Here is a 27,576-nt window from a genome sequence, read left to right as displayed (position 1 = left end):
GGATCGACAGACTTCTAATCAGTCAGTCGGCCTATTTAAGGGTGACAAGTAGTCACTGTGCTGTTTGGTGACATGGACCAGAGGAAGTGTCTCAGGAGATTAGAAAGAAAAAAAACTATAGACAAACCTGTTAAAGGTAAAGGCGATAAGACCATTTCCAAGCAGCTTGGTGTTCCTGTGACTACAGATGCACATATTATTCAGAAATGTAAGATCCACGGGGGCTGTAGCCAGCCTCCCTGGACGTGGCCACTGGAGGAGAATTGATAACAAAGTGAAGCGACGGATAATACAAATGTTTAACAAAAGAGTCCAGCGAAACCTCCAAAGAAATTAAAGGTCAACTCCAACGTCAAGGTACAACAGTGTCAGATCCTACCATCCGTCGTCGTTTGAGCCAAAATGGACTTCATGGGAGGCGACCAAGGAAGACACTTCTGTTGAAAACAAATGATAAATAAGCAAGACTGGAATTTTGCCAAACTGCATGTTGACAAGCCACAAAAAGCTTCTGGGTGAATGTCCTTGGTCTCAGTCTCAGGTCATGGGTCTTACAGCAGGATAATGACCCAACACACACAGCTAAAAATGCCCAAGAATGGCTAAGAGCAAAATATCGGACTGTTCTGAAGTTCTATGAGCCCAGATCCAAATCCTATTGGACATCTGTGGAAGGAGGTGAAACATGCCGTCTGGAGAAGGCACCCTTCAAACCTGAGACAACTGGAGCAGTTTGCTCATGAGGAGTGGGTCAAACTACCTGCTGAGACGTGCAGAAGTCTCATTGAAAGTCACAAAAATCGTTTCATTGCAGTGATTGCTTCAAAACGTTGTGCAACAAAATATTAAGTTAAAAGGTACCATCATTTGTGCCCGGGTCTGTTCCATGACTTGGACCAATGTCAGATTTATGTTGTTTAATTTTCATTGAATTATTATTTATTATTGCTCTAGTCAGATTCAAGTTATTTCTCTGACCATTGTGGGTTTTTCTTTCATTTGCAGAGAGGTACCAACAATGTATTTGTTCCACGTGTGTATGTTTGTTTTTTGCTATATGACAGTTTTATGGACATTTAGTGCAAGAGAGAAACTGTACAATACCTTAATTGCATGCAATGTTGAGTTAAGTTGTCTTAATGTATTTCTTCACATAGTTAGTGTTCAGGTAATTTATAATCTGCGATGATTCTGCAACGTTCCAAAGACCTTTAACAATTAAGTTAGTGACGATTTCATGAACACTGCACGCAATCCATTTTTACCAATTGTGCATTGTTTCTTGTCTCGGAGGAACCTTCAAACTATTGTGTGTGGAGACAATGTACTGTGACTGTCAGAGTGATGCTGGAAGCGTCTCCTCTCGCTGTCGCCTGACCTTGTCTGCCTTTGTGTCGTCTGTCTGCCAGGCATCCAGTTTAGAATGGAAGAACAAAGAGAACCAGGACACAGGCTTCAGGTTTCTTTTCAGTCTGTTCAAGAAGTACTACCTTCCACATCTCTTCCCCTCCTTCACCAAGCTCACAAACCTCTACAAGCCTTTATTAGGTAGGCTGACGCACAGAATGTAAACAATGGTTTTTAATGCTGCAGCCTTTTCAGAGAACAGAACTGTAAAGTGATACCCATTGTATGGAACGTCAGGTGCTGAGAGTCTGTGCTAATCCTGTTCTGGTATTCAGGTAAACAAGTGGAATCAATTATGTCAAGCAGAAAAAAATAGCTAAGAGTTCTGCTCCTGAGATTTAATGTTTGACTGGACATTTTTTCTTCAACTGACAATAACACAGCTACCGATTCATCTGGAGTTGATGCTTAATTTAAGACGATACAAAATCTCTCTTTGTCTCTCCTACTGTTTTCTATTATTAACCGCCCCTCCCCGTATGTGTTCTTCTTGCCCGATTAGACCTCCCCCACCACAGACCGAAACCCCTGTATGTGCCAGTGACGCGGAACAATGAGAGCACCTTCTGCACCAGGGACCAGTACCTGGCAGCCCGTGTGGCCTTCATCACCTGGCTGGTCACCTTCTTCCTGGAGAAGAAGTACGTCAGCAGTGCTGCCGCGGCGCAGAGCGCCAAGAACGGCACCGAGGTCATTCCCAAACTCATCCAGGTGAACATGACAGTGCCTTTATGCCGATTTCTCATTTTGACATCACCGAAGGCAGTTGAAATGTCTTTGCAGCCAAAACTTCTGAGCACCTGTGTTTATATGGAGACACTTAGAAAGGATGTTACTCAGAAAAATAACCTTTGTGCCTTCATAATTTTTAACAATTATGTGTTATTATTGTAGGCACGAAAAACCTTGATAAAGCTTCTGTCTTTCAGGGCTTCAAACAAAATAGGAATTTGCAAGATAGTTTCTAATGTATCTCAAAATAAACACATGGATGTGCAGTTTCCTCATGTGAGTCATGGAGTCGCTTGTTTGAAGTCTGATGACAAAATAGCTGCTGGAGTGGGGAGGGAACCTGTAATTATGTGTTCTTCATGAATGATTTTCTCTCAGAAAACAGTCAAAACTTATAAAATAGACTTCCTGAAAAGGTTAAGGGAAAGCAGGTTTTGGGTGATTAACTGTTACCAAACGAAGCAGAATCCCAGGGACATTTGTAAGATTTTCAGTGTGAATCCAAGTAAAAACTGTTTCAAGTTTGTGTACTTTGTCACTATGTCTTGTCTCCAGCTCGTCATGAATTGTCACAGTTAGGAGAGATGAGTGCATGAGCATGGATAACTACCTGATTGTTATTTATCACACTATATAATCAGCATAGTTTGATCAAGAATGGAGCGGATTTTTTCCGTCATGTTGGAGGTTTTTTATTTAGGTTACAAATCGAACAGAATTTCTTGCACATTGTATATTAATGTAAAGACTTAAGAATACTTTTATAACAATGGCTGCCGCAGCAGCTCATTGTCTTGTAAAAAGAAGTAAAAGAGAACAATATTTTACCTTGTTATGTAATGGGGAGGATCATCATCATGATCACCACCTATGACTCTGATTTCCCACTGACTCGGTCTCTCTTCGATGCAGACTGTCACTGCGGGCAGTAGCAGCCAGGAGAAGGATAAGACGTCAGACGGGGATGCGAACGGGGCAGCAGGGGAGCCTGAGAAGAGCCACTCCAACAGCAGCACGCTGTCTGATCGACGGCCCAGCGATTCCAGCTTGTGTAGCATCGAGGAGGAGCACCGGCACGTCTATGACATGGTGCACTCCATCCTGCTGTCCACCAGGGACAACGTGAATTTTGTCAACGAGGTCTTCCATCAGGTACAACCAGCTTGCCTAACAATACAGAAGTTCGTGTTACTTCATGAAATGTATACTGCTGTCAGAGAGAAGACATACAAACTGCAGAACATTTAAAGACACTGACATACCACGAAAGAAAGAAAACACATAAAGTGCTAAGTGATACCTGAAACCACAACTCACCGATACACATGGATCCTCAGACAATAAAGACATCTGACAGTGAAACCATATAACATAACATAGTAGAAATTCTTCACAAACCTACAAACACCTCAAATAAAAATTTATTTCAATCAATGAACAGGATGACGAGCTCACCCATCAATCTTCCATACTGTATAACCGATTCAGGGATATGGAGGTCTGAAGCCAATCCCAGCTGATTGTAGGTGAAGGCAAGACAAATACATTCACACCCACATGTTATTTAAAGACATTTGTTTTTGGATTGTGGGAGGAAACTAGAGTACCCAGAGAAAACACATCCACACAAAAAAACGTTCCTAACGACGGGGATTTTTGGCTATAATTTAGTTTTTTGTTTCATTGATAAGAAGCCACACTATGACACCAATGAAAAGGAAATGGACATTTAGTGTGTTACTGATGCAAAAATGATTTATTGAACGTGAACTGTGTGCGAACAGTAGATGAATTAACGTGTACTGTGCCGCCTCCTGGTGGCTGAAAAGTATTCTACAATTCTTTAATACCTTTCCAATTCTGTGAGATTAATGAAAGAACCGAATTATTTGAATATGAAAATCCGTGTTCTCCCTCCAAAGGCTTTCCTGCTGCCGTCTTGTGAGGCGTCGGCAACCAGGAAGGTGATCAAAGTCTACAGGAAGTGGATCCTGCAGGAGAAGCCCGGCTTTATGACGGAGCCTGACAAAACTACCCAGGAGGATGAAGTGGACGACGGCTCTGAGCAGAGACTCACCGCACAGACCAACAGCATTCACACACAGGTGGAAGCTGTTGACAAATACAGCCAGCCATTTCATTTACCTTTTAGTTCTATGAATCAACTAATATTTGGATGTATTCATCGTTAATTTCCAATCGATTTACATGGCACATATGTCACATGATGATGCAGCAAGATAAAAAAAAAAAAAAACATACATCATTCAACTGTAGTATAGTCCTCTCTAGTATGTTTTAGGACATTACCACATATCTACTGACAAAATGACGTGTCGGTCTGTTCTTTTGCCAGATGTTGGAGTGTCACGGCCACAAGCGGTCCTCTAGCTGGGGGAGAACGTACTCTTTCAGCAGTGCCATCAATCGAGGCTTTCTCACTGAGGAGCAGAACAGGGACATCAAGGCTGGCATCCAGCCCACACTACAGGTCTGTTTTTATCCATGGCTTTGTATATGTGTAGAGGAAAGACGGTACCTGTGTTGCACTCCCTTCAGTGTATTGTTGTGTTTTTGATGTATGTGCATGTGTAGGTGTTTCTGACCAACTCATCCAACGTGTTTCTGTTGGAGCCATGCCAGGATGTACCGAAACTCCTGGACAGTCAGGTTGAGGTGTGCAAAGGAGTCCTCAGCATCTACCGGCACATGATCATGGAGCACACCATGGATACACAGACGTGGTCAGTGAGATGCTCAAGTACACACAGAATGAGCTCATGTTGAGCTTTTCAATCGTTAATTATTTTCAGTTTTTTTATTCACACTGCTGTACTTTACTGTGTTTTGCAGGGAGCAATTGTTGCAAGTACTACTGAGGATCACTGAGGCTGTAATGAAGAGGCCACAGGAAAACCAAAGAAAAGACAACTTTGCTGAAAGCTTATCGGCTATACTCTTTAGGGTATGGATCCATGTCCTTCTTTTACATTACCCAATAAAGACACTAATTTCTTAGCCTCACAGTTCAACTTTAAATGTATAAATGGAAAAGATTTGACTGAGAATTACTTTTTGAACTGTCAACAAAGTGTCTTATTTAGGATTGGACTGTTTTTTTACTTGTGTGCATGTGTGTGCCACTTGGGCTATTTGTTGTGGAAAGGACAAGTTGACACGACATTGAGACTCGTGGTGTCACAAGTTATCAGGAAGTAGAACGTCTCGCTGAAGCCCAGGCTGTCAATGCTAATTCTTTATCCGTGTCTCCCCCCCCCCCCCTCCCTGCTGCATTCAGACCATCATTGTGGCGTGGGTGCGGGCCAACCTGTGCGTATTTATCTCCCGGGAGCTATGGGACGAGCTGCTGGCAGTGCTGTCGTCTCTTACCTGCTGGGAGGAGCTGGTGACGGAGTGGGCCAGCATCATGGACTCGCTGACGGCTGTGCTGGCACGCTCCGTCTACGGCCTGGACATGGCCAACCTGCCTCTGGACAAACTCAGCGAACAGAAGGAGAAAAAGCAGAGAGGACGTGGTGAGGGGGGAAAGTTTGGAATATCGAAGGCTTCAATTTGCTTCTGTAAAGTTCTGAAAGGATTTTCTTGTTAAGTGTTATCTTCTATATATATATATACATTTCACATTTGTCACATATGAGTGAATAAACTGTCTTTTCTGGGAGTCCCATTAATAGTTGGATAAGATTTTAAAAAAAAAATACAGAGCCTGTATATGGTACCATTTAAGCATGTGGCTTTGCCTCGTCATAATGCTTTACTTAATATATACACTGCATGAAAGTTTAATGCAGTAACATGCTGATGCTGAAAGCCACTTCTTCAATATGAGAGTGGTTATGTTCCAAGGACGATTTTAAAGCTGCCCATTTAGAAGTGGCCTCAATAAGGATTAAAAAAAAAAACCACGACAACACTGTGATGGATATATTTACTGTACTGGCTTCCCTTTTGCATCTGAGCCAAAGACAACCATCTTGTTTACTTACGTCTGGTACTGCTGCTGCTGATTTGGGTGGCTCAGATGGTCGAGCAGATTGTCTTCCAATGTCAGTGGTGGTTCTGTCACCATCTCGACTGGTCCATGTGCTAAATTGTCCTCAGGCAAGATACTGAACCCCAAGTAGCTCACAATGCTGGCACAAGCAGCTTTGGCACCATTCATTTGTGAGTGCTTGTGTGAAAGAATAGAACTTTAGAAATTAAGTTGATTTAGTGTTTAAATCGGGAATATGCAACAATCAGCCGTAACATTATGACCTTCTGGCTAATATTGAACAGATGAACAATTTGCAGTCTCAACCTGTTGAGCTGTGCATTTAAAAAAAACCTCTGAAGGTGTGATGTGTTATCTGACTGCAGAATTCAGCAGCAGCTCATTTAAGTCCTCGTCCTAAGATAAACTCCAGTGATATTTGGCCACTGATGACCACCATTTGACAGCAATTAATTCCTTGGAACCCTTTCAATTGATACTTAAGGCCAGAAAAACCCCACAAGTGTTGTTGTGGCTATTCAAAAGAAACCAGAATAATTTATGGCTATAGTGTGTTGAGAGGACATTCTTCACTCATATCCAATAAAAAAGATCTTAAAGACAGTTGATTTTTTTGGTTGATAATCCAGTTTTTCTGGAAAGAAATCTTTAGATTAGATTAGATTAGATTAGATTAGATTAGATTAGATTCAACTTTATTGTCATTACAAATGCAACAAAATGCAGTTTAGCATCTAACCAGATGTGCAATATCGCAATATCAGATATTATACACAGATAAATATATATGCATAGCAGTGTACATTCCTATATGTATGTGTATATATATATATATATATATACATGGAGGCTTTAATGCATGCATACAGATGGCAAATCAAATGGAACTCGGTATTTATGTTGATATGGTCCCTGAAGAACTGCTGGTTTTGGAGATGCTCTGATCCAGTCATCTGAAATCCTCTCTTCACCATTATTCTGCCTCTAACTTTGATTACAAAACATTCACTTGCAACCAAATCTAACCACCAACAGGTGACATAAAAAGATAATCAGTTACACTGATACTCTGTCAGTGGTTTCAATGTCATGGCTGAATGACAGATTTTCACAGACATTTACTTTTAGTCACAACACGTTGTTTCTTTGCATGTCAGGAGTCATCCAGGATTCCCAGAAGGCTGCAGTAGTTGCCCGTTCGTTCTCGCTGAGTTGGAGGAACCAAGGGGAGCAGGGCGGGCCGGGCGTGCAGGAGCCCATGAGGATTCGCTCAGCCACCACCTCAGGAGCACCTGGTGTCGAGAAGGCTCGCAACAATGTCCGGCAGAAGGCCTCTGGTACGTACTTGCCATTAGCTGTATTAAAATGATTGTAAAAACACTGCTGGTGTGATTCTGTACCCACGCAGCAATATCTTCAGCCATTGTGTGTGACACCATCACAGTGCAGATAAGCCTTTGAAGCACAGCTGTACAACACGGGCTTTATCAGCCATATTGATTGAGTGTGAAAGACTTCAGACAGGCCCATGTGTACACTTACCCAGGTGCTGTTGAAAGGCCCAACACCAAGGGACAAAAAAGCCAGCAGATGGCCTCCATTGTTTGCCTCCCATGTCATTGGCTAATGTCAACATGTTTCCATGTCAGCTCGATCGCAGGGCGACAGCACAATCCCCTCCGACAGCGTGTCAGAGGCCAGCTTTGGACGCTGCAAACACCCTCTTATCTGATTGAAAACTGGCAGGCTAATTATAAGTTGAGTTGGGAGGCAGTAGAGTAGCTGGGAGCCGCAGTGCCTGTCTTGCTCGTCTTAATTTTGTCTAGACAGAATCTTAATGTGGAGGATAAAAGGCAGAGATGATCCATTTTTATTGGTTGGCCTTCCATCTCCCTCAATTACCGCCAACGTTCTGAGATGATGAGCCCGTTGAGCAAAGAGCAGATGTCGCCGCGCGTGAATGATCAAGTCCGATGTGTATGTGCGCGTATGCGCACGGACTAACGGATCGATTGTGCATCTGAAGCACATGTTTATGCACCTATTCTGTTAGTCTGTTCATTTCTGCCTGCATGCAAGTAAAGATGGACATTAAACATCACCGCTTCAAATTCCCTTCCCTTTCTTTGGCCTAATTGGATTTCTCCCACATTGATCTTCAAAGGCCCAACAGCCCTCCTCCCCACTCCTCAAGAGACGGCCCACACATCAATTGCACGGCACTTTTTGATAGTTTCATTAAGAGTGTAATTAATGCTCATTAATATGCATAAATCTGAAGCAGTGGCGGGCTGTATCCGAGACTATGTAGTCCTCTCTTACGGAAAGGCATAATTAAAGTGTGCTGAAAGCAGAGAATCGAAATCTCCTCTTTCATTGCGCTCTTTGAGATTCACCCTGAAGGGCTATCCAGACACAATGGCAATGTCTCAGCATTGACCACTGACAAACTTTAGCTGCTCTTACACATGCAAATACTCATTAATATTGCAGTGAGATCAGGTCTTGATAATGGCGGAAAACTCTCAACATTTCGTGATGTTCCCTCATTAAGCCTTGATAACCATCACGAACCCAGCTGAACCGGCGTGCTCGCTCCTCCAACCATTGCCGGGACTTGTCAAGTGCAAATAATTATACAAATTTATGTGTAGATAGATTGTAAAATAACAAAAGTATATTTCCTTTTTTTGATCCAAATAAAGGAAAAACTGATTCAATGGTTGTATTCCAGCCCCATAGATGATCATTTATCACTGGATAACCGACGCAAGTAGTTTGTCAATCAAATGGAAGGAATATTTTTTTTTTTTTCAGATGAAGCAAACTGCCTTTTTGCATATCTCATCCAAAGATCCATTTACCCTCAAAATAAAAAAAGCTTTTGGCAGATAAAATGGGATTACTCATCCACAGAAAGTGACTCCTCTTGAGTTCAGCACTGGGGATGTCTGTAGGGTAACAAATGCATTGTACTTGTTTGCTGGCTTACCTGTCTGTACTCAAGATGTTATATACATGCAAAATTACTATCATGCTACCACAGACTTAATTCTTTCTGTGTTCCAGGGCCATTTCGAATTAAATGCATAATTAGATACTCTTGTGTTGTCGGTATTAATGCACACTGCGTTCATTATAGTGACACAGATGTCAAAAACCTACAGTTGTCTTGTTCTGCAGGTACTGGGAAAAAAGTGTTCTTTTGTAGAAGTTCTTGTAAATCACTCGCATGTGTGATCGGAACACGTTTGATGTACACAGTCGACCGCATAAAGCTATGTACTGGACTTGGTCCTGCTTAGTGAGCCCTTACTGTCGGTATTACTCGCCTCACATTTGTGAACCTCCTGTAATTCCATCCCTTTTCAATTACTTGTCAAACATTGTAGTTCTCAGATTTTTTTTGTTGAAGTGCATTGCTAAGTGCATGAAAATTCAAGGAGCCACTTGCAAAATGCTTTGATAAATGTTGGTGTTACTTGTAAGCCAAATAACACAAGAACTGTTATGAGCCGGGACAAAAACCCAACTGAAAAATATTAAATGTTTCTTAAATCTAGTTTGTGTGAATCAGTTTAATTGTTTCTTCATTTGGTTCAGATCATTTTGTATCATTCTTTATAGACTGTATATTTAAAACCTGTTTGGGTGAAACTGAGGCTCTGCTGGTCATTTCCTCTGCTTTGCTGGAGAAATATATATTCTCATAGTAAGCTTCTGTACTGTCACTGAATACTGTCTTCTTATCCTTTACCTCTTTTCTGTTTCCACTCTCCATCTTTTTTCCCCCCCTTTTCTTTCTCTTCTCCTGATGGAAGCTAAGCGAAGCCAGTCCATCAGCAACTGTGTTCATCTGTACGAGGCTTTGCCCACTACTAAAAGTGTTCCAATGCTGCTCCACACTGTGAGCTCTTTCTTGCCTGGTATATCTTCTGGTAACTCTGCTTGCTCTCACAGACTCTCAGGTAAAGTGTGTGGAGAGAGCTGCATGCGTTTGTATGTATGTGACCTCCACCCTGCCTCTTCCATCCATCTCTTGAAACCTCCCACCTCTTGCCATGCTCAGTCTTTGCTGTGACACTGTTGGGATTACAGTAGACAGTTAATGTGAACCGATTCTGTGTTGCTAGCTGAGAAATCTGCTTCTCTAGAAATCTCCTTAACCAGCGTGTGCACCACTGCATGTCCCACTTTCTCACCATGCTCTCATGAATGTCAGATTTAAAGAGACTCACCCCAATTTGTGCCCGTTTAAGGATTTGCATTACATCCGGTGCTTTCTCGTGACGCGTACTCACAATGCCTCTCTTTTGTGACTGTCAGATGTGGAGGAGTGTCAGCTGTCAGAGTGTGGGGGCGAAGAGGAGCTGGGAGGCAGAGAAAGCCCTCTGCCACGTAGCAGCAGCACCTCAGACATCACCCAACAGCTTTCTGACACTTTACCAGGTATGTGCAGACAGAAAAATTACGTTCCCCCGTGTTTTGATACAGCAAATCTTAAAACACTTTTATATAATATATAAATATGCTGCATAGCATAGCTATAACCCAAGTGCTATAGACTCGTGTCTATTTGATTTTGTTGGAGGACAGAATATGAATGGATAGGTAATGTACAGATAAATTAAAACTGAATCCATGTATTCACATTCACACCCACAGGAAATCTGAATACACCAATTCACCTAATATACGTATGTAGACTGTAGAAACTCAGAAACTCCCAAGCATGAAATTGAAGTGGCCATTTTTCTGTTTTCAAACAAATAAAATTGCTTATCTTTTTTTTTTCCTTCCATTTCACAACAGTGTGGTTTCAATAGATTATAAAAAAAAAAAAAAAAAAACTTGTTCAAAGCAGTCTGTAATTCCCAATTTTCATAAAAGCAACACACACAGAATCTGGAAATCTGTGCCCTTTGTGGTGTACCATATTAACCTTTGTATCCTGCAGCTGTGGCCTCCAAAGCGTTTCATCCTTGAGAAAGTTTGAACCCATTTAACGTGCGGCAGAGTCAAGGAGTGAGAAAAGAAAAATTGTGGGGTGGGTTTCGGGTCTTTTTTTATGGAGATGTTCACCTGAAAGGAGCTTGCAGTTACTATATGCAGCTTGAAAACTAATTAGTGATTATAAGGCAGCACCCCCCCCCCCCCCCCCCCATTCAAAACAAGTTTAAGCTTTTTTTTATTTCATAAAGCATGTCGCATCAAAATTGCCATTAATTTTATTAATAACGTGGAGTTTCACAATAGCCACTGTTCAGGATTCAGTAGGTTAAGCTTTTACTGACCCTTCAGTCAGCCTTCTGCTTCTCTGTTGGTCTAAAACAGTTGTCAAATATAAGACCTTTCTGGCCCACTAAAATACCAAGCAAATTGTAAACATCTCAATGAAAACATCGATTTGTTTTAACGTATTTCTTAAGAGCAGCCGGCACTTAACACTGAGACCTGAGCTGAGACATCGGTGAGGCTGCTGTGAAAGATAAATTAGCCTCAAAGCTTTGATGTTGTTAAAACATACATAGTGCAGTAGCAGGAGTAGTTTTTTTTGTTTTTTTTACATTTCACTGTACTTTGTTCGAAGAAGTGTTTAAAATTGTCGGATTTTGTTTGGGTATTCAAGAGCCTCAGGTAGATTTCTGTCAGAAAAATCTCGATAGAGTAGTATTGTTATTCAAGGCAGATAGTTTGTAAATTTCATCATGAAATATTGCCGACATTTGATTTTTCTAAAACTAACATGTCTTTCGCGCAATTAAAGGGAAGTGAATGCATTTAAATGAAGTTAATACTGAGCCTTATTACAACATCCCTATTTGTCTTTCAGCCCAGAAGAGAGAGTACTCCCCTACTTCCTGTGGCTCTGAGGGCCAGATGTCTGAGAGCAGGAGAGAGAACAATGAGCCACCAGCGGTAAGACGGCTCATCCTGTCTTGTGACTTTATGTTAAAGTAATGAAACAAGAATCCGCTCATGTCTCCGTTTTGGTCTGTGTTTCTAGATCTTGATCCAGCAGAGCAGCAGTCCAGCTGATACGGACTGCAATGCTGAAGGACACATGAACGTCACAAGGCCCAAGCTCAGAGAAAAAAGTAAATGGGAGTAATGTTGCAACGATAATGATAATAAATCATGTGTGGCCGTGTTCTAATCTGAGTTCCACATCTAAATCTGCGCTGATTAGATTTACATTTCTCTGTATGAGCCTACTCTACCCACTTTTCTTTCCCAGGCGAGAGCGTAAGCAGTGAGGCGTCCAACGGCTACCTGAATGAAGCTGAAGTGAACTGGCAGGGGTTCGACGAGGAGGCCGACACTCAGTCCACACAGTCGGCTCACATGGACGTGACGGCTGATCCCCACAGCCACGGGAGTCTGCTGCTCAGCCACAATGAAGCACTAGCAGGTACATTAACCATTAAACCAAATTTAAATGAACGCAAGTCAATTAGCTGATCTGAAATAAAAAATTAATGCTCTCACGCCAACAGATTTGACTTTTAGTATATGGGTGTTACGCACACGATGAGTTAAGAGTAATATTGTTATTACCGGCATGTGCACGGGAATATTTAAAAGAGGGTTTTGAGCTTGTTGGGGTGGACACATACGACTCTAAAGCAGAGAAAAGTGCAGAACTCCTGAGAGACTAAATGAAAGTGGCTCATTTGGTTTTCTGCTTTAACCATTTACGCATTCTAAATTGTAGTTAACAGTGTGAGAGCAAGCACATTTCTCTGTCCCTACCTGGAGTATGTATAGATCTTTACTGCGTCCATCATGGCAAAGTGGATGGAACGCTAAGTGCTTGCAAACGCAAAATGTGTTGTTGTTTTTTTTTGTTTGTTTTGTTTTTAATAACATGGAGTTGAAGGTGTTGGTGAAGGAAGGTAAGCAACGCATGGGAGAGTTACAGCAAACCATAATTTGAACTTGGAAAGAAAAAGACATAATATGGGAGAAGACTCACAAGGTCAAATCTGTGATGAAAAATAATCAGGAAAAGATGTTAAGACCTACAAATGTCTTTATGATAAAATCTCACACACATCTAAGATGGGGGGGATGTTAGAAAATGCCTCTTCATCCAATAACAGCAGCCATTTTTCTAAAAAAAAAAAAAAAAAAAGGTCAACTGATGTGAGCAAAGCTGATATTCTCACAAACGTAAATCACATTATTGTGACAACTGCATGTTATTTGTTGCTGTTACATGCAGTCCACGGTGTATTTATCACATCAGCTTTCCCTTGTGTTTGCACATTTTGACACTTGCAGAACTTTAGTAAATGAGGCCTGTAGATGACGAGACGATCAATGATGTGCTCACTAAAAAGAGAAGCGAGTTCAAGGCAGAGAACTGGACTTTAAAGACTTCATTAATTCTGCAGCCTCTTTGAGGTGCGAGTCCAAGTGATGCATTCAGTTCAAGAAAACATGGTCATTAGCCTGCTGATTGATTTAGAGACAACTCGAGGGTTTTCCTCATAGCTATGTTATCATAGGAAGTTTTTCAGCCCAATGTTTACTCCCTCCATAATTGTCGATGGACATTTTGCTGGTTCCCCCTGTGGTCGTCCCACCTTTGTGCGTGATCTTCGGTCTGTTTCCTACATTGTGATCATAGTGTCCCTGTGCTCCCTGGTTTTATTCCTGTCCCCCTTTGTCGTTTTTAGGTCCTGAGTGTGCCCTCCCTCCCCACTCTGCACCCCCGTCCTACCACCACCTCCACAACCACTACCATTACCCCCAGAACCCCCCCTCCTCGCCAGCCCTGCTGGTGCACACCGAGTGCCCGCGGGACTGCCCCCTGGACGACACCATGCATCAGTCTGTCTTACACATGCCACACCACTTGGGTACTGCTTCCTAGCTGCTACTCATCAAAAAGGCCGCCCAGTCGACCTCAACATTAGATCGCCATGCTCTTTATCTCACCCCTTTCATGACTCCTTCCCTGTTGTCATTTCTGATTTGTGACATTTCCCGCTCCCTGTTCAGTTTCCTCACACATCTAGGGTTTGTCTTGGAGCTAAACATCCTTTTTTTTTGTTTTTTTTTCAATCAAACTCCCCCTTTTTAACGCATTTTTAATCGTCTTGGATCTGCACCACCATCCTTTTCTGTCACTTCCCAGTTTCGTCCAGTTCCCACTGTTCATTTACTGCCCACTAGGTGGCACTATTCTCCCACAATTTATTTGGGTAGTGCATGCAATGTGTTCCTGTTTCCCAAACGTGTTTCAGTGTCTAAACATTTTAAAACTTAAATACATTTGGGAAAACGCACCGAAAGACAAACGATTCAGTCAACAGTCATGTGGTTTTCAGTGATCTTTAATCTTTTTCAGCTCGTCTCAAAACTCTTGAGGGTTTCATGAATGTTTCAATAAACTTGTTGACTGAATCTCGTCTCTTAAGCAATGTTAAATACTGTTTGCTTTTCTTGGGTGCCAACGAGTGTGAGCTTTGCCAAACATTTGCTTCTGTGCCCTAAAGCTTTCAATACTTTGTTTTTGACCGTGCAGACAGTAGTGAGTGTCTGGCTGATGACGTCAGCATCATCGCCGGTGGGACTCTGACTGGTTGGCATGCTGATTCTGCCTTCGTTCTGTGGAGGAGGATTTTGGGGATCCTGGGAGATGTCAACAATATCCGCTGTCCCAAAATCCACGCCAAGGTCTTCTCCTACCTTTACGATCTCTGGCACAAACTGGCAAAGGTACAACAGCAAAACGAGGCGCTTCCTGTCATCCTGTAATGTTGGGTGACCCTCCGTTCGAACTGGGACTTTGTATTCTGTCGTGCAGTGAAGCCGGCAGAGATTTCAGGTAATGTTGTTGTGTTCCTCGTGCCCACAGATTCGGGACAACCTTGGGATCAGTGTGGACAACCAGTCGTCGCCTCCTCAACCTGCCTTCATCCCTCCCCTTCGAATGCTGGCGTCCTGGCTCTTCAGGGTGGGAACCGCTCAACATATGTAGACAATTCTAATTAAAACAAAGCTATTAAAGGACATACAATGAATACAATTTTTACACACTTAAAGTTACACAACTATAACTATATAAGTCTTGTCTGATGGCGGAAAGTTCTTAGAGTTTGTTTTTTTATTATTTTATGTCTGATGACTTTTGACAGCTTCAATTTATTTTTTTACAGTGAGAAAGATATGTTGTAGCTGAGACTTGAGTCAATGACTTATCTGTAAACAATTGTGAGTGTTTTTGGTTCCATCTCACAGTAAACAACTGCATTTTATTTCAAACTCTAGAATCACATTAACCAGATCCACTTGTTTCTTCCTCGAATCAATCAAATCTTTTTCCCTGAATGTTATCAGTTTTCTAGTAACTTCTGGTCAGTGTGAATACATCTTGCATTCAAATGCATCAGGCTTTGCGTTTGACCAACACAATCTTGAAAATAAAGACGGTATATATATAACATGCGGCTTATGAAAAGAAATGTGTGTAGTACAATTTGTAGGGTTGTTTTTTTAATTAAAAAAAAAAGAAAACACTGTTTTACAACTTCTGATCTTCCCAAGCTTCTTCTCCAGCATTGAAAACATGCCAGTCTTCAGTTTTTGCTGACCTTGATACCCCCCCTCCGCCTCTCCACAGGCCACCATGTTACCTGCAGAGTACAAAGCCGGGAAGCTGCAGGCCTACAAGCTCATCTGTGAGATGATGACCAGGCACCAGGATGTGCTCCCAAACAGTGACTTCTTGGTGCATCTCTACCACATCATGCACAAGGGCTTCACCAGTGAAGACCAGGTATGGCCAGCAGACGGCGCCAGCAGCTAAAGGCCGTCAGACTGCTCGTCTTCCACCAGCAGGTGGCACATAAAGCAAATATATCGGCTCCGGCCCGAGTCAGAAGGCTGCAAACAGTCATTTGTAGTTGCTAATATGCCATATACTTTATGACTGATATTCAACTAGTGGTTTCTGCTGTCGTCTTGCTAAACATTCCCACTGTGTTTGCACGTAATAAAACACTGAGAAGCATTGGGGATCAGGTTGAGGGTGGTGGAAAACACCAATCATATAGATACAATTTATGATTTGGGTGTGATTTTTATTATTTTTTTCAAAAGAGGGAGAAAAAAAAACGTGCTCACCAACTAGTGTTTTATCTTCCATATTTTTAGGCCTCATGATTCCCCATACTGAAATCTGACACAACTCTTTTGCTTCCTTATGGGTCTCGGTGGAGATGAATGGAATACCAAAACAAAGGGCAGGGATACGAAAGTGGTGTTTTGTATGCATGCGTAGTATTTATGTCTGTAATATGTATAGGCCCTCCCGGCAGGATTTCTATTGCGTCTTGGCAGCGCGACAAGCTTATTAGAATGTTTTCCATGTCGTTAAATAATGTTTGGAGCCCCTGTCGTGTATACGTGATTAATTAAGGACTGACGTCTGTCGCGCTCCGTTAGACCGACATGTCGGCCAGGGGCCCAGAGGAGACCGTCCTGCCCGCCCGCGAGTGTGTGAAGGAGTGGGAGGAGGAGGCCGGGGAACGTGGTAGAGTAGAGTGGAGCAATGAGGGGGGGCACACCGAGCGACCGGGCAGCATTCTCCAGCTTTTGTTGTGGCTCTGTATAATGCGTTGGGGGGCCAGAGCCAGGCTGGCCACTGAAGCATGCTCAAATTGGCCGGAGAAAAGAGTCCTCACGCCACACAATAGAGGACAGCCGCACGCCTGCTTATCATAAGAAAGTGGCTCTCATTCCACCCCCGCCTCCCCTTCCCCCCCCCCCCCCCTGCCTTCACCCCCACCACACCCTCCCGCTGCACCTACAACAAGGGGAAAACATCCACTTTTGCATTTAAAAAATGATATATATTTTTTTAAATCATGCATACACTTTTTTTTTTCTTTTCTTAAATGGACATATTTTTTCTTTAAGCTTGGAAAAAAATTATTTGTGAAGGGTTGTGTGCAAGTTATGATAGTAATGATTATAAATTCCCTCAGCAAAAATGTATATCTCAGAGTGTGACGAATTAAGACCTGTGTGTCATTTACTGGATTTAGATTGGTTTACAAAATGATAAACAAGTCACCTTTTGTTGCATAGAAATCATTAAATTTGATTGAACTCTTCTCTGAAATTCTGTACAAGATGGACTACACACTATTATTCACAACTGTTCTCCTACATGAACCGGTATTAATAAATAACTCTACATATGACTTGTTGCAAGCATTGGCACTTGTTTATGGTCAAAACCATGAATCAGATGCACTGACTGGAGGAAAGTGGCAAATTGTAACAGCAACACTTGCCTCAATGTTTTACTGAAATTTTTAATCGCGTTGTCTTGGATTCTATTTACAACTGAAGTTTACTTCTCACTTTTAAATCGTGTCATTATTTTGTTTCTTTTGTATTCTTAAATCCTCTCATATTTGGCGTTTCTATCAAGTAGCCAAATCTGCCTCTCTCGGTGGACAACAGGAGGAATCCCAGTGTAAATCCTCTGAGTTTAAATCCACTAAGCCCTGAGGAAAATGACAGTTTCCCTCAGAGGGATTCTCCTTCCAATTGACAGAGAGCCAAGGTCAGGGCTATTGTCCTGATTGTCTGTCACTCTTTGGCCACTAGTCTCACAAAGGCTTGACCACAACACAATAGCAGTAATCTATCTAATAGGCCTACAATCTGGACCGCAATAGTATTTTTGTAAAATATAGTGAAGTGCACACAAAGCTTTTATACATCTTTTCCCTGCATCCTGTAGGTTGGAGCATGCATCAGTCATTCACTTTAAGCCCCCATTGAAGGCATTAACACACAACCTCACTATAAGTGGATAAATAGTATTCCTCGCCTGCACAGAGGGAGCGTCTGCCTACTTAACTTAATTTCATCTTTAATAAAACGTTGTTATTTTTTATAAACTCACAAGTTTTGTGTTATTTATGTGCTGCCAGATCTGAAGGTTGACCCCGAAGCCGGCGACTTGGTTGACTGATTAAACTCATAGTTATGCAGGTTGGTCGAACCTGTTTTTTTTTCCCCCAGCAGCTCACGTAGGGAAACATCTCTCGAATTTCATCAGTAATTTGGTCCCACAATCAACTGGAGCTGTTCTCGTTGTGTAAATGAGACCAAAATTGTCCGATACGGTGCAGAGTGATGTAATGCCAGAGTGAACCCTCTCACCCTGGGGGCCGACAGGTGGAAAGCGTGTGCTTTCCTGGAGATGAGGCCACATAAAAAAAAAAAAAAGGCTCCGAGGTGGCTCTATTCAAAGTTACGTTAATGCACCTTTTGTTGACGCGGGGCCATTCCTGCTGCCGACACGGTGCCGCGTGTGCTTGTCCCCCGACCCGCATTTCTCAATTCTGATTTCTATACACACAGCTCAAACCAGGTCTCTTCTACTTACACATACAATTGAAAGCACTTTGCATTTTACATTTGTGGCTTCCTCTAAAATGCTCATTTCAGGCAATCAAGAAACAGTTTGTTGCCTGCTAATTACCTCTGACTGCACTGCACATTACGCTTCAGAGGTCAATTACCAACAAAATGAGGGTAAAATGGGTCCTCAATCCTGAAGCTCTTCCCACCAATTTTCCACAAGCAGCGCCGGTGTTGGTTTGACTTATTACCTTGCTGTGTTTGTTCTGTTCTTCTTTTGTTCACCTGCATTCAGTGTTTACCAAAGCTTTTGGTGATTAATGTCACAGATAGATAGGTGGTACAGTATGAGAGAGAGAGAGAGAGAGAGAGAGAGATGGAGGGAGAGAAAGAGAGCGCCTGTGTATTTGTTAAGGTCGCCACTCGGTTCAGCTGGAAACGGGCTAATGTTTGAACTGTCCGATTTACTCAAGTTTATGGCCAAGAAGGCAGGTGTTTCCTAGCCTGGACCTTGCCTTTGTACACACAAAAGCACATGCATGTCTCAGATAAGAGAGGGGGTGACAATCTTTCTGTCTCACGGAGATGCTTCAACCTCATACCTGTGAGTGTTTTTTTTTTTCCACTAAAAGATTGTCAATCCTATTGTCGGGGAATAATTAAACCTCTTTGCTGCAGGGTTACCAACTAAATATAGCATGGAAAAGCTGTTAACATCTTTTTATGCTCTTGTCGGGTGTGGTATTACACCATACATACTTGAGCAGTTTTGTGCACAGTCCCCACCAGACATGTACAGCATATGTCAGCGCTGTCAGAGCCCTCATCTGCCTCCGAGCCTCTCGTACCTCAGCAAAGCAATACTTCGTCTCCGGCTTTAATTACAGATTTGCTTCTATGTGTGTACATCCGTATGACTCATGAAAGTTGAGGTCTTTTGTTCTTCGTCCTGATTTCCATCTGCTCTATCTCTCTCTCTTACTCACTCTCCTTTTTCTTACACAAAGTGGAGTTGTTTTTTTGTTTTTTTTGGGGGGGTGACATGAACTCCTGAGTGCTTCACTCTCCCCTCCACGTTTTAAAATATCCTACCTGTTGAAGTGAAAAGCTTTTTCCCTGCCATGTCGAGAAACTCATTTACAAAATATCCCAGTTGCCGCCTCACTCCACCCACAGTAACAAGATTAACAAATGCAAAAAACCCACACATAACTGGGAATCGTTTTTCCGACATATTTTGTTGGCTGTGTCATAACTCGGCTCATTTCTCCACTGCAGCTCACTCGATTAAACCCTTACACTCACCTAATGGTTAATCAGACCTCATCCATTGCCCTTTTTTGCCCCCCTAAAAAAATCCAAATAAATCCCATCAATCTCCTGAGAGGGTTCATTAAGATCAATGCAGAGATTGTGGCTCACCTCCCTTTGACACCGCTGCATGTCTGCTCCTGTCATCAGGATGTTTTGAACACCATCATACGGTCCTGCTCTCCCCGCTTCTTCTTCCTCGGCCTGCCAGGCTTCACCATGCTCATTGGAGATTTCATCACGGCCGCTGCCTGCGTCCTCGCCTCGGACTCCTCTGAGGTAGAAACCCCTCTTCTTTTTTCTTTTTCTTTTTTTTTTTTTGCAGGAAGTGTAAAGTGGAAATTAGAAAAATATTTCATGCCAAGATTCAGTGCCAAAACCAGTAGATCCTCATAGCTGATCTATTAATATGTTCTTTGAATGGCTAGATGTCTAGATCATTTACTGTTTTTATATAGTTTACTTTTGCAGCTTCCTGGCTTTAGGAAGTTCAGATGAATTTGTGCCGTCAAGCAGAACGTGAACTACTAAATGTCACAAATGTTTTAAGAGAGTATCATTTACTCTAGTGGTATCATTGATTTCATGACATTGCACAGCATGTCAGGAAGACGTAGAACTAATGGAAAAATGATTAGAAACTAAGTAGAGATGGCAACTGTGGACTTTACAGCCGAAACGTTTGACTTCTGCATTTAACCAATTGAGAAGGACCAGTGGGCGACCGCTGTGTGGCTCCCAGGGAACATTTGTGGCTTTACGAGCCCTGCTCAGGGGTCCACCATAGTCGCCTTCAGGGTGGGGACTAACAGTGGTTTCCATTCCTCTGGTGTCCAGAGACTCAAACCACACACTTATTACATACAAGCTTGCTTCTTTAATCTTGTGTTAGTGAATATAACTCAAACACAAAGTCACATCCATCCACTTTCTTTACTGGTTTATCCAACGTAGGGTCTCGTTCCATCTCGGTGTCGGAGAAGTCGAGGTGCATCACCAGTCCATCACAGGGCAAACATCTTCATGCTACTAAGAAATCTCATTTATGTTTTTGACGAGTTCTCCCAACGGCTTTTATTTCACAAATGATATTATGTCGGGGGCTGTCTGGGCAACTACTTGTTTCAAGTGCCCTTTTATTTGTTTGTCTTGTAAGAAAGTAATCACGAGCATTCTTTTATCTCGTTGAACTCAATAAAATATTGTGCTTCAATTTAATTCAGACACCTCGTACCTGTAAACACATCTTCACCTCTTTTATAGAAGCATGCAGCTGTTTTTAAGAGGCATAAAGCAGTTGATTACAAATCAAATGGCTGTAATTAGAGAGAGAGGGCTTGAATGACGAGTGTTTCATTAAATGCACATGAGCATTACATGTAGTGTCACTATGACTCTCAGTGGTGTTTATTTGATTTAAGAAACTAATGTGATTATGGTCTTAAACCAAGTGGGTAATGTGGACTCTGCATTGAAATGAATCAAGTAATAGACCAATGTGCATGTTGGAATACTGGTTGGCAACTTTGCCTCACAGGAAGGACATCCCTGGTTTTAGTCTGAGCTTGATGGCTTTTCTGTGTGGAGTTCACATGTTCTCCCTCCATGGGCATGATGTACAGTACTCCACTTTTACCACGACTCTGAGTTGAATAAAATGATACAGAAGCTGGATAGATGATATTGAGTCTTTGTAAAGTATGTATCTTCACAACGATGCCAACAACATATTCTTTTTCCCCAGTTTGCGCCGATTTAGATTGAAAACTGTTTCTTCCTTTTAACTTCATGATGTGTCCAAAACAGAAGGCCATTTATATGTGCCGTGTCTCTCTGGTGTGCTTGACGGATATTTTCATATCCCCCTGCATAGATTTATTATCTCCATTCAGCTTCATAGCAGCTCATCAGGTGCAACAACATGCTCAATCTGCTTTGGAGCTGCATTCATCCCACATTTAATCAGTCATTTTGTTTTTCCCGACACCAACCATGTGCCATGTCTTTCTCTCCAACATCAGCAGAATCATGAATAACGATTAAATTAATTCAGCTGGATCCCTTCAATCCTTTCCCCATGGATTGTGGCCTTCCCGTTTCCTGGTAGTGGCGTGTTTTCGTGTTGTTTTCAGGAATTAATGATGTAATAGTTGTTTTTTGATGATTTTTTTTTTTTTTCTTTTCCCCCCCAATCTGTAATCTCCGCCAGGCTCCGAGGATGGAGGCTCACACAATCCTTGGCTCCCTGGCGTGTTTCCCCAATCTTTACCACCACATTCCTGTATTGCAACATGTGCCGGGCTCCGATGACATCCATGTTGGCAAGGAGGATATCAAGGTAAATAGTCATCCTGATTACTGTCAGCATACCTTCACTGCTGGTGAATTACTAAAACAAAAGGAAAAAATAACTGTGTATGTTTCTGCAAAATGTTAACATTGATGATATTATGTCTAAGATGGAATCACGTTTTTTTGTTTGTTTGTTTTTGTTTTTTTTATCAACTTTCAGCAAACGTTACTTTCAGCTGTATGAGAATAACCAGTGTTATTTTTTTTCTATTCAGGATTACCTGGTCAACCTCCTGCTGGAGGCAGCCATGAAGGAACACAGTGAAGGGGCCCGGTAGGCTGAGCAATATTATTAACAGTGTTAACACATCACATTTCATCTTTACTCTATTGCCAAATCTATTTCCTCAGCTATTCAAGTCTTGGAATTCGGGTGTTCCAATAACTTCCATGGCCACGGTGTATAATATGAAACCGAAGCATGCAGACTACTTCTACAAACATTAGTGAAAGAATGAGTCACTCTCAGGATCTCAGTGAATTCCTGCAATAAGTCCAGCAGTAAAATATCCTCGCTACTAAATATTCCTCAACTGTTGGTCGTACTACAACCAAGTGGACACGACTGGGAACGATATGATGTGGGCTTGTCTTTCGGGGGTTGGGCATAGCCCCTGAGTTCCGGTGAAAGGAAGTCTGTAAGGTTCAGCATTCTAAGACATTTTGGACAATTTTATGTTTACAGCTTTGTGGGAACAGTTTAGAGATGACCCCTTCTGGCACCAGTGCACAAAGCAAGTCCATAAAGACCTGGATAAGCCAGTTTAGTGTTGAAGAATTTGACCTGCACAGAGTCCTGACCTTAACTCCATAGAACTCCTTTTGGTGACTGTGAGTCAGGCCGTCTTGTCCCACATCAGTGTCTGACCTCATAGATGCCCTTCAGGAGGAATGATAAAGACGTCTCACAAAAGCACTCCTCTACCTTGTGAAAAGTCTTTCTAGAAGAGTTGAAGCTTTTGTAGCCGCAAAGGGTGGGCCAACGTCACATAAAATTATTTGGTTTAAGAAAGGGATATCACCAAAGTTCATGTACGTGTGAAGGCAGGCGAGCAAATATTTTTGTCAAAACAGTGTATGTTGATACGCGATTTCCACTTGCAATTCTGCATATACAGTATGTGCTGCATTCATTCATTCATTCAAAACATCAAATTGGACCACATGACAAATTGTGTGCATGTGGTGTGACTCGTGGCTAATATGAATGCAGATGTCTGTTTATTCTGCAACTTCCTGTTTCCAGTTCAAGAGAATAAAAGTGATACTCTCAGATTTGAACTTTGAGAATAACTGTGTTTTACTTACACTGCAGTCAAGTTTCGACTCAAATGTAGGTGTGAGATTTATGCAAGTGGAAGAGGACTCATTCATCACTAATGAATAGTTCCTGAATATCAATCAATCAATCAAACGTGTTTCATATATTGATTTATATAGTACTTTACTTGCAATATTCTATTGCAAGTAATCTATTCTATTTATTACAATAATCATTCTGTTATTAAAATAATTTTTTAAGTACTATACTTTATGCAGGAGTAAATTTTAAAAACATTTCTTTTAATAACAGAATGATTATTGTAATAAATAGAATAGACTAAAAAGATCTTTAAGATTTTAAGAAATAATTGTAAGTGTGTTTATTGCCAAGCTGCAAAGGTATGTCTCATGCGATTTTCTAAACGTTTTAACATTTATTTGTGAATATTTGTTTGTGCTTTGTGTGAGTTACTTGTCTCTGTATTTCAGGTGCATTGCCGTGTGCAGTCTGGGACTGTGGGTGTGTGAGGAACTGATGCAAAAGAGCATTCATCTCCAAGTTAAAGATGCCATAAATGTCCTGGGTGTAACACTAAAGGTTGGTGACCCTCGGATTCAAGAAAAACTTCATATTCACCCATACCTGTTATACATGCTCAATTTTGGGTTTTTTTTCTTATCTAAATATATTTTGATTTAAATTGGAAAAAAGAGGTGTTCACCACTATGATCATATAATTGAAAATAATATCTATTCATCATTACAGTGTGTTGCAGTGAATACTGTTTCGAGCAAGAAGCGCCTTTCTGTTTTACCATGCAAGCGCCGTGGTGTTTAGCTCCAGCAGAAATGATAGTTGATTACATAAAAGGACTGCAGAACAATTTCAACATAGTGAGGGGAGAAAAAGTGTGAGAATAAAACATTTCCAGTGATGTGACTCATGGGTGTATTTTGGAAGAGCCCTCTCTTCTCCCTGAGTGAAGAGATGCAGAGAACCACAAGGTGTGTGTGTGTGTGTGTGTGTGTGTGTGTGTGTGTGTGTGTGTGTGTGTGTGTGTGTGTGTGTGTGTGTGTGTGTGTGTGTGTGTGTGTGTGTGTGTGTGTGTGTGTGTGTGTGTGTGTGTGTGTGTGTGTGTGTGTGTGTGTGTGTGTGCGTGTGCGCACAAGTACAAATGTGTGTGTTTCATGGAAAAGGGGTTGGGGCGGTGGCGTAATTTCCACGCTGCTCGCTCTCAGTAGATGTGGGCCAATTTAAGCAGCTACATCTCCCAGCTTCCTGGTCGAGCAACCCCCCCGCCCTCCTCCCCATCACCACAGACCCACCCCCCACCCCCTCTCTAATGGAGCAGTAATCACTCCCCTGTACAACTTGACACACAGACTCAGCCAGCCCCAAAATAGAGGGTAGCGGCTGGGTGGGGGATCTAGGGGGAAGAGTGGTACTGAGAGTCTCTTTTCTAAAAGCAGGTGCTGAACTCTCAGGGCCCCTTTTTGTGTTTGGCCATTTCTGCACTCCCCACATTGTCTGCCCTTGTTACATGTTGAGAGGCATTCAGCTAGAAGAAATGGGAAATTCTATTTCTCCACAAAGAATTTCAAATCACTGAAAAAATCCACATTTGAAAGAAAATTGTCAACAGCTCAATTCTTTCCTCCAATGAGGTCGGAGAAAATGAGCCATGGTTTGAAGTGAAATGAAATTATGCTGATTATCTGCACAGTAAACGAAAAAGTAGATTTAAAGAAAATGACCATTTTTGTACAGTCGGTTGTTGGCAAAACCCTTTTTTTTTATTACTATTATGTTGGAGCAACTGTGTTCTGCAGTCGTTTTAGAGTATAGCTGCCTCAAATCAAAAAGACGACAAAAGATCCATCGAGAGTGTTACTGATTGAAACTCCTAAAAATCCTTTAAAACTTTTCTGCAACTTTGACAAATATTTCTGCAGAAAGGGTATTGTGAAAATAATTTTTCTGCATGTATGTTCATTCCTAGACAAGTTTGTCTCTATCCTGCAAGGAAAGTTCAAGCATTATATTTGGAAGCATTATCTATATATCTATATCTATATCTATATATAACAGTAGTCTTTTCTTCCTATACTCTGAAAGGATAGTTTTATCTCAACTGAACCTGGGGCCTCATTTATAAAAAATTGCATATGATTCCCACTAGGAATCTACGTCTGCCCAAACGCTGAAAATGGTGCGCGCCCCAAAAAAATTGGGATCAATAAAACCGGGCCTACGCACATCTGCACACACTTTCCTTTTATAGATCGTGATCCACCTGGAAGGTTACACCGTTCATCTCCCGCCCTCAACACTTCCTACCATACATCGTCAATGCAAGGTGCCTCGTCAATATTTTTAGATGTCAATCAGCCTGTTGATCACCGACATTTGATCAACACGCAAAAGACGAAGAAAAGGAATTTTACGGAGGGAAACAGTCATGGAGGAGGTGGAGGTCAGGAAAATGATATTATCTGGTGGTCACAGTAGTGGAATCACTAATAAAAGAAAAAAACAAGAATTCGGCAGCACGTCACCGCTGGAAATGGAGAGGTGGAGAAGAAGAATCTGATCTGAAGGTGGAGGCCAGGGGAGAGTGACATCATGGGGTCAGCACCCCAGCACACTGCTGGACCCCAAAACAGCCCTCACAGTTGTGACACAAGCATGGGGTGGAGGAGGAGGTCGTCTGTCTCCAGCAGCAGTGCATCCCAAGCGCATGACTGTAGCTTTTCAGGATTTACAGTCATATAACGTAAAAATATACTAAACTGTATCACTTATGTAATAAAATAAGTGATATAAATCTATCATTTCTTTATTTTACATGTAACCCATTGGTAAATTATCTCAATTGCAATAAATGTTTTCACTTACCCAGAGACTCACTTTCGTCGTTACCGTGTGCATACAGCTTAGTGTATTTGTACTTTAAAGTTGTAAATCCTAATAAAAGCAGCTGGAACAGAACAGGCGTCCTCATCGACTGGCGAAAGCCAGTCAGTGTGCGCTCCTGTGGACGGGAATCAGTTTTTGGCACAACACCAGCGCATCCACACTGCAGCTTTATTCACGGCTGTCACTGCGCTATTTATGTGCTTACTCTGAAATTAGACTGATTGTTACACACTTTGTCACAATTAATAATCAATGAGTTCTAGCCACCGCTCAGTATCATTTGAAGATGAAACTATGACATATGAACATGGTGCTACTGATTCAGTAGTAGTGTTCCACTAACGAAACACAAGTGGCGTACGAATCTTTCAGGACCTGTTTTGTGCGTAAGCAAGCTTTATAAAGCTTTACTGACGGCATGCTATGACGATGTCAAAGCAGGAACGTATGCTCTTTGTTTTAATGTTAAAAGTCAGAGGAAGAATGGACATGAAGACCTAGGAGCAGTCTTCTGTGGTCTATACGTCGTTTTTGTAATGTCTTAGATGTGTCTACTTTATTAATCGCGTCAAATTCAATCCTCTTTTATGAAAACCAGAACACATGAAGCTTTGCTGCGTCCACCACAGTTATACATTTTCTCTCTACCCAATGATCTCGCGTACTGCTTCATCCAGCACAGGACCACATGGTGCTGGAGGCGATCCCAGCTGTTTGTGGGTGGTACACCCCGGACAGGTCGACAGTCCATCACAATAGCCTTCTCTCACCTGTTCCTATTTTTACTTCCACCCGCCTGCTGCTGCTCCAGTTCCCTAACAAGAATTCATCAGTTATCAGCTGTGAAATGCTGGTATAACCTCACAGATTTGGCCTTGTTCTCTCTCCTGAGTAGTGGTTTTTACAAGCCGCTCATCCTCTGACACCACCACTCGATAGGTCTCCTTTTGAGGACTTTCGCTGAATGGAGTCCTGCTTCTTTATTTGGCAAATTGTGTAACTGTAATGAAGTTGGTTTTCTGTCTCTCTGTGCACAAAGCCTTGTGTATTGATCTCTCGATGGTATGATTTCTGTCGGTCTGCCTTTTAGTACTTTGAGGAAACTGGATTGGTTCTATCAAAAGTGTTTTGGAGCCTCTTGCATTGTTGTTTTTATCCATGATTTGATCTCTTGACTCAGAATAACAC

The 27,576-nt window shown here is 41.9% G+C and overlaps 1 protein-coding gene across 1 annotated transcript in view; it reads left to right on the top strand.

The window, feature by feature from the left end:
• ralgapa2 (Ral GTPase activating protein catalytic subunit alpha 2) overlaps positions 1-27,576 on the top strand; it is a 101,516-nt gene that overhangs the window by 30,198 nt on the left and 43,742 nt on the right. Inside the window, exons 8-28 of the mRNA XM_080513392.1 lie at positions 1,410-1,548; positions 1,910-2,118; positions 3,052-3,291; positions 4,062-4,244; positions 4,496-4,630; positions 4,735-4,883; positions 4,993-5,104; positions 5,438-5,675; positions 7,312-7,491; positions 10,481-10,603; positions 11,988-12,073; positions 12,162-12,252; positions 12,393-12,566; positions 13,837-14,019; positions 14,688-14,881; positions 15,021-15,119; positions 15,786-15,941; positions 20,006-20,134; positions 22,065-22,193; positions 22,423-22,481; positions 23,960-24,068. Of these exons, the coding sequence (XP_080369518.1) occupies positions 1,410-1,548; positions 1,910-2,118; positions 3,052-3,291; positions 4,062-4,244; positions 4,496-4,630; positions 4,735-4,883; positions 4,993-5,104; positions 5,438-5,675; positions 7,312-7,491; positions 10,481-10,603; positions 11,988-12,073; positions 12,162-12,252; positions 12,393-12,566; positions 13,837-14,019; positions 14,688-14,881; positions 15,021-15,119; positions 15,786-15,941; positions 20,006-20,134; positions 22,065-22,193; positions 22,423-22,481; positions 23,960-24,068 (3,117 nt within the window). The remainder of the gene's footprint in view (positions 1-1,409; positions 1,549-1,909; positions 2,119-3,051; positions 3,292-4,061; positions 4,245-4,495; positions 4,631-4,734; positions 4,884-4,992; positions 5,105-5,437; positions 5,676-7,311; positions 7,492-10,480; positions 10,604-11,987; positions 12,074-12,161; positions 12,253-12,392; positions 12,567-13,836; positions 14,020-14,687; positions 14,882-15,020; positions 15,120-15,785; positions 15,942-20,005; positions 20,135-22,064; positions 22,194-22,422; positions 22,482-23,959; positions 24,069-27,576) is intronic.

The sequence above is a fragment of the Blennius ocellaris genome (assembly GCF_963422515.1).
Source record: "Blennius ocellaris genome assembly, chromosome: 17".
Classification (NCBI taxonomy): Eukaryota; Metazoa; Chordata; class Actinopteri; order Blenniiformes; family Blenniidae; genus Blennius; species Blennius ocellaris.
The sequence above is the reverse complement of the archived record's forward strand: the minus strand, read 5'-3'. Positions and strand labels throughout refer to the sequence as shown.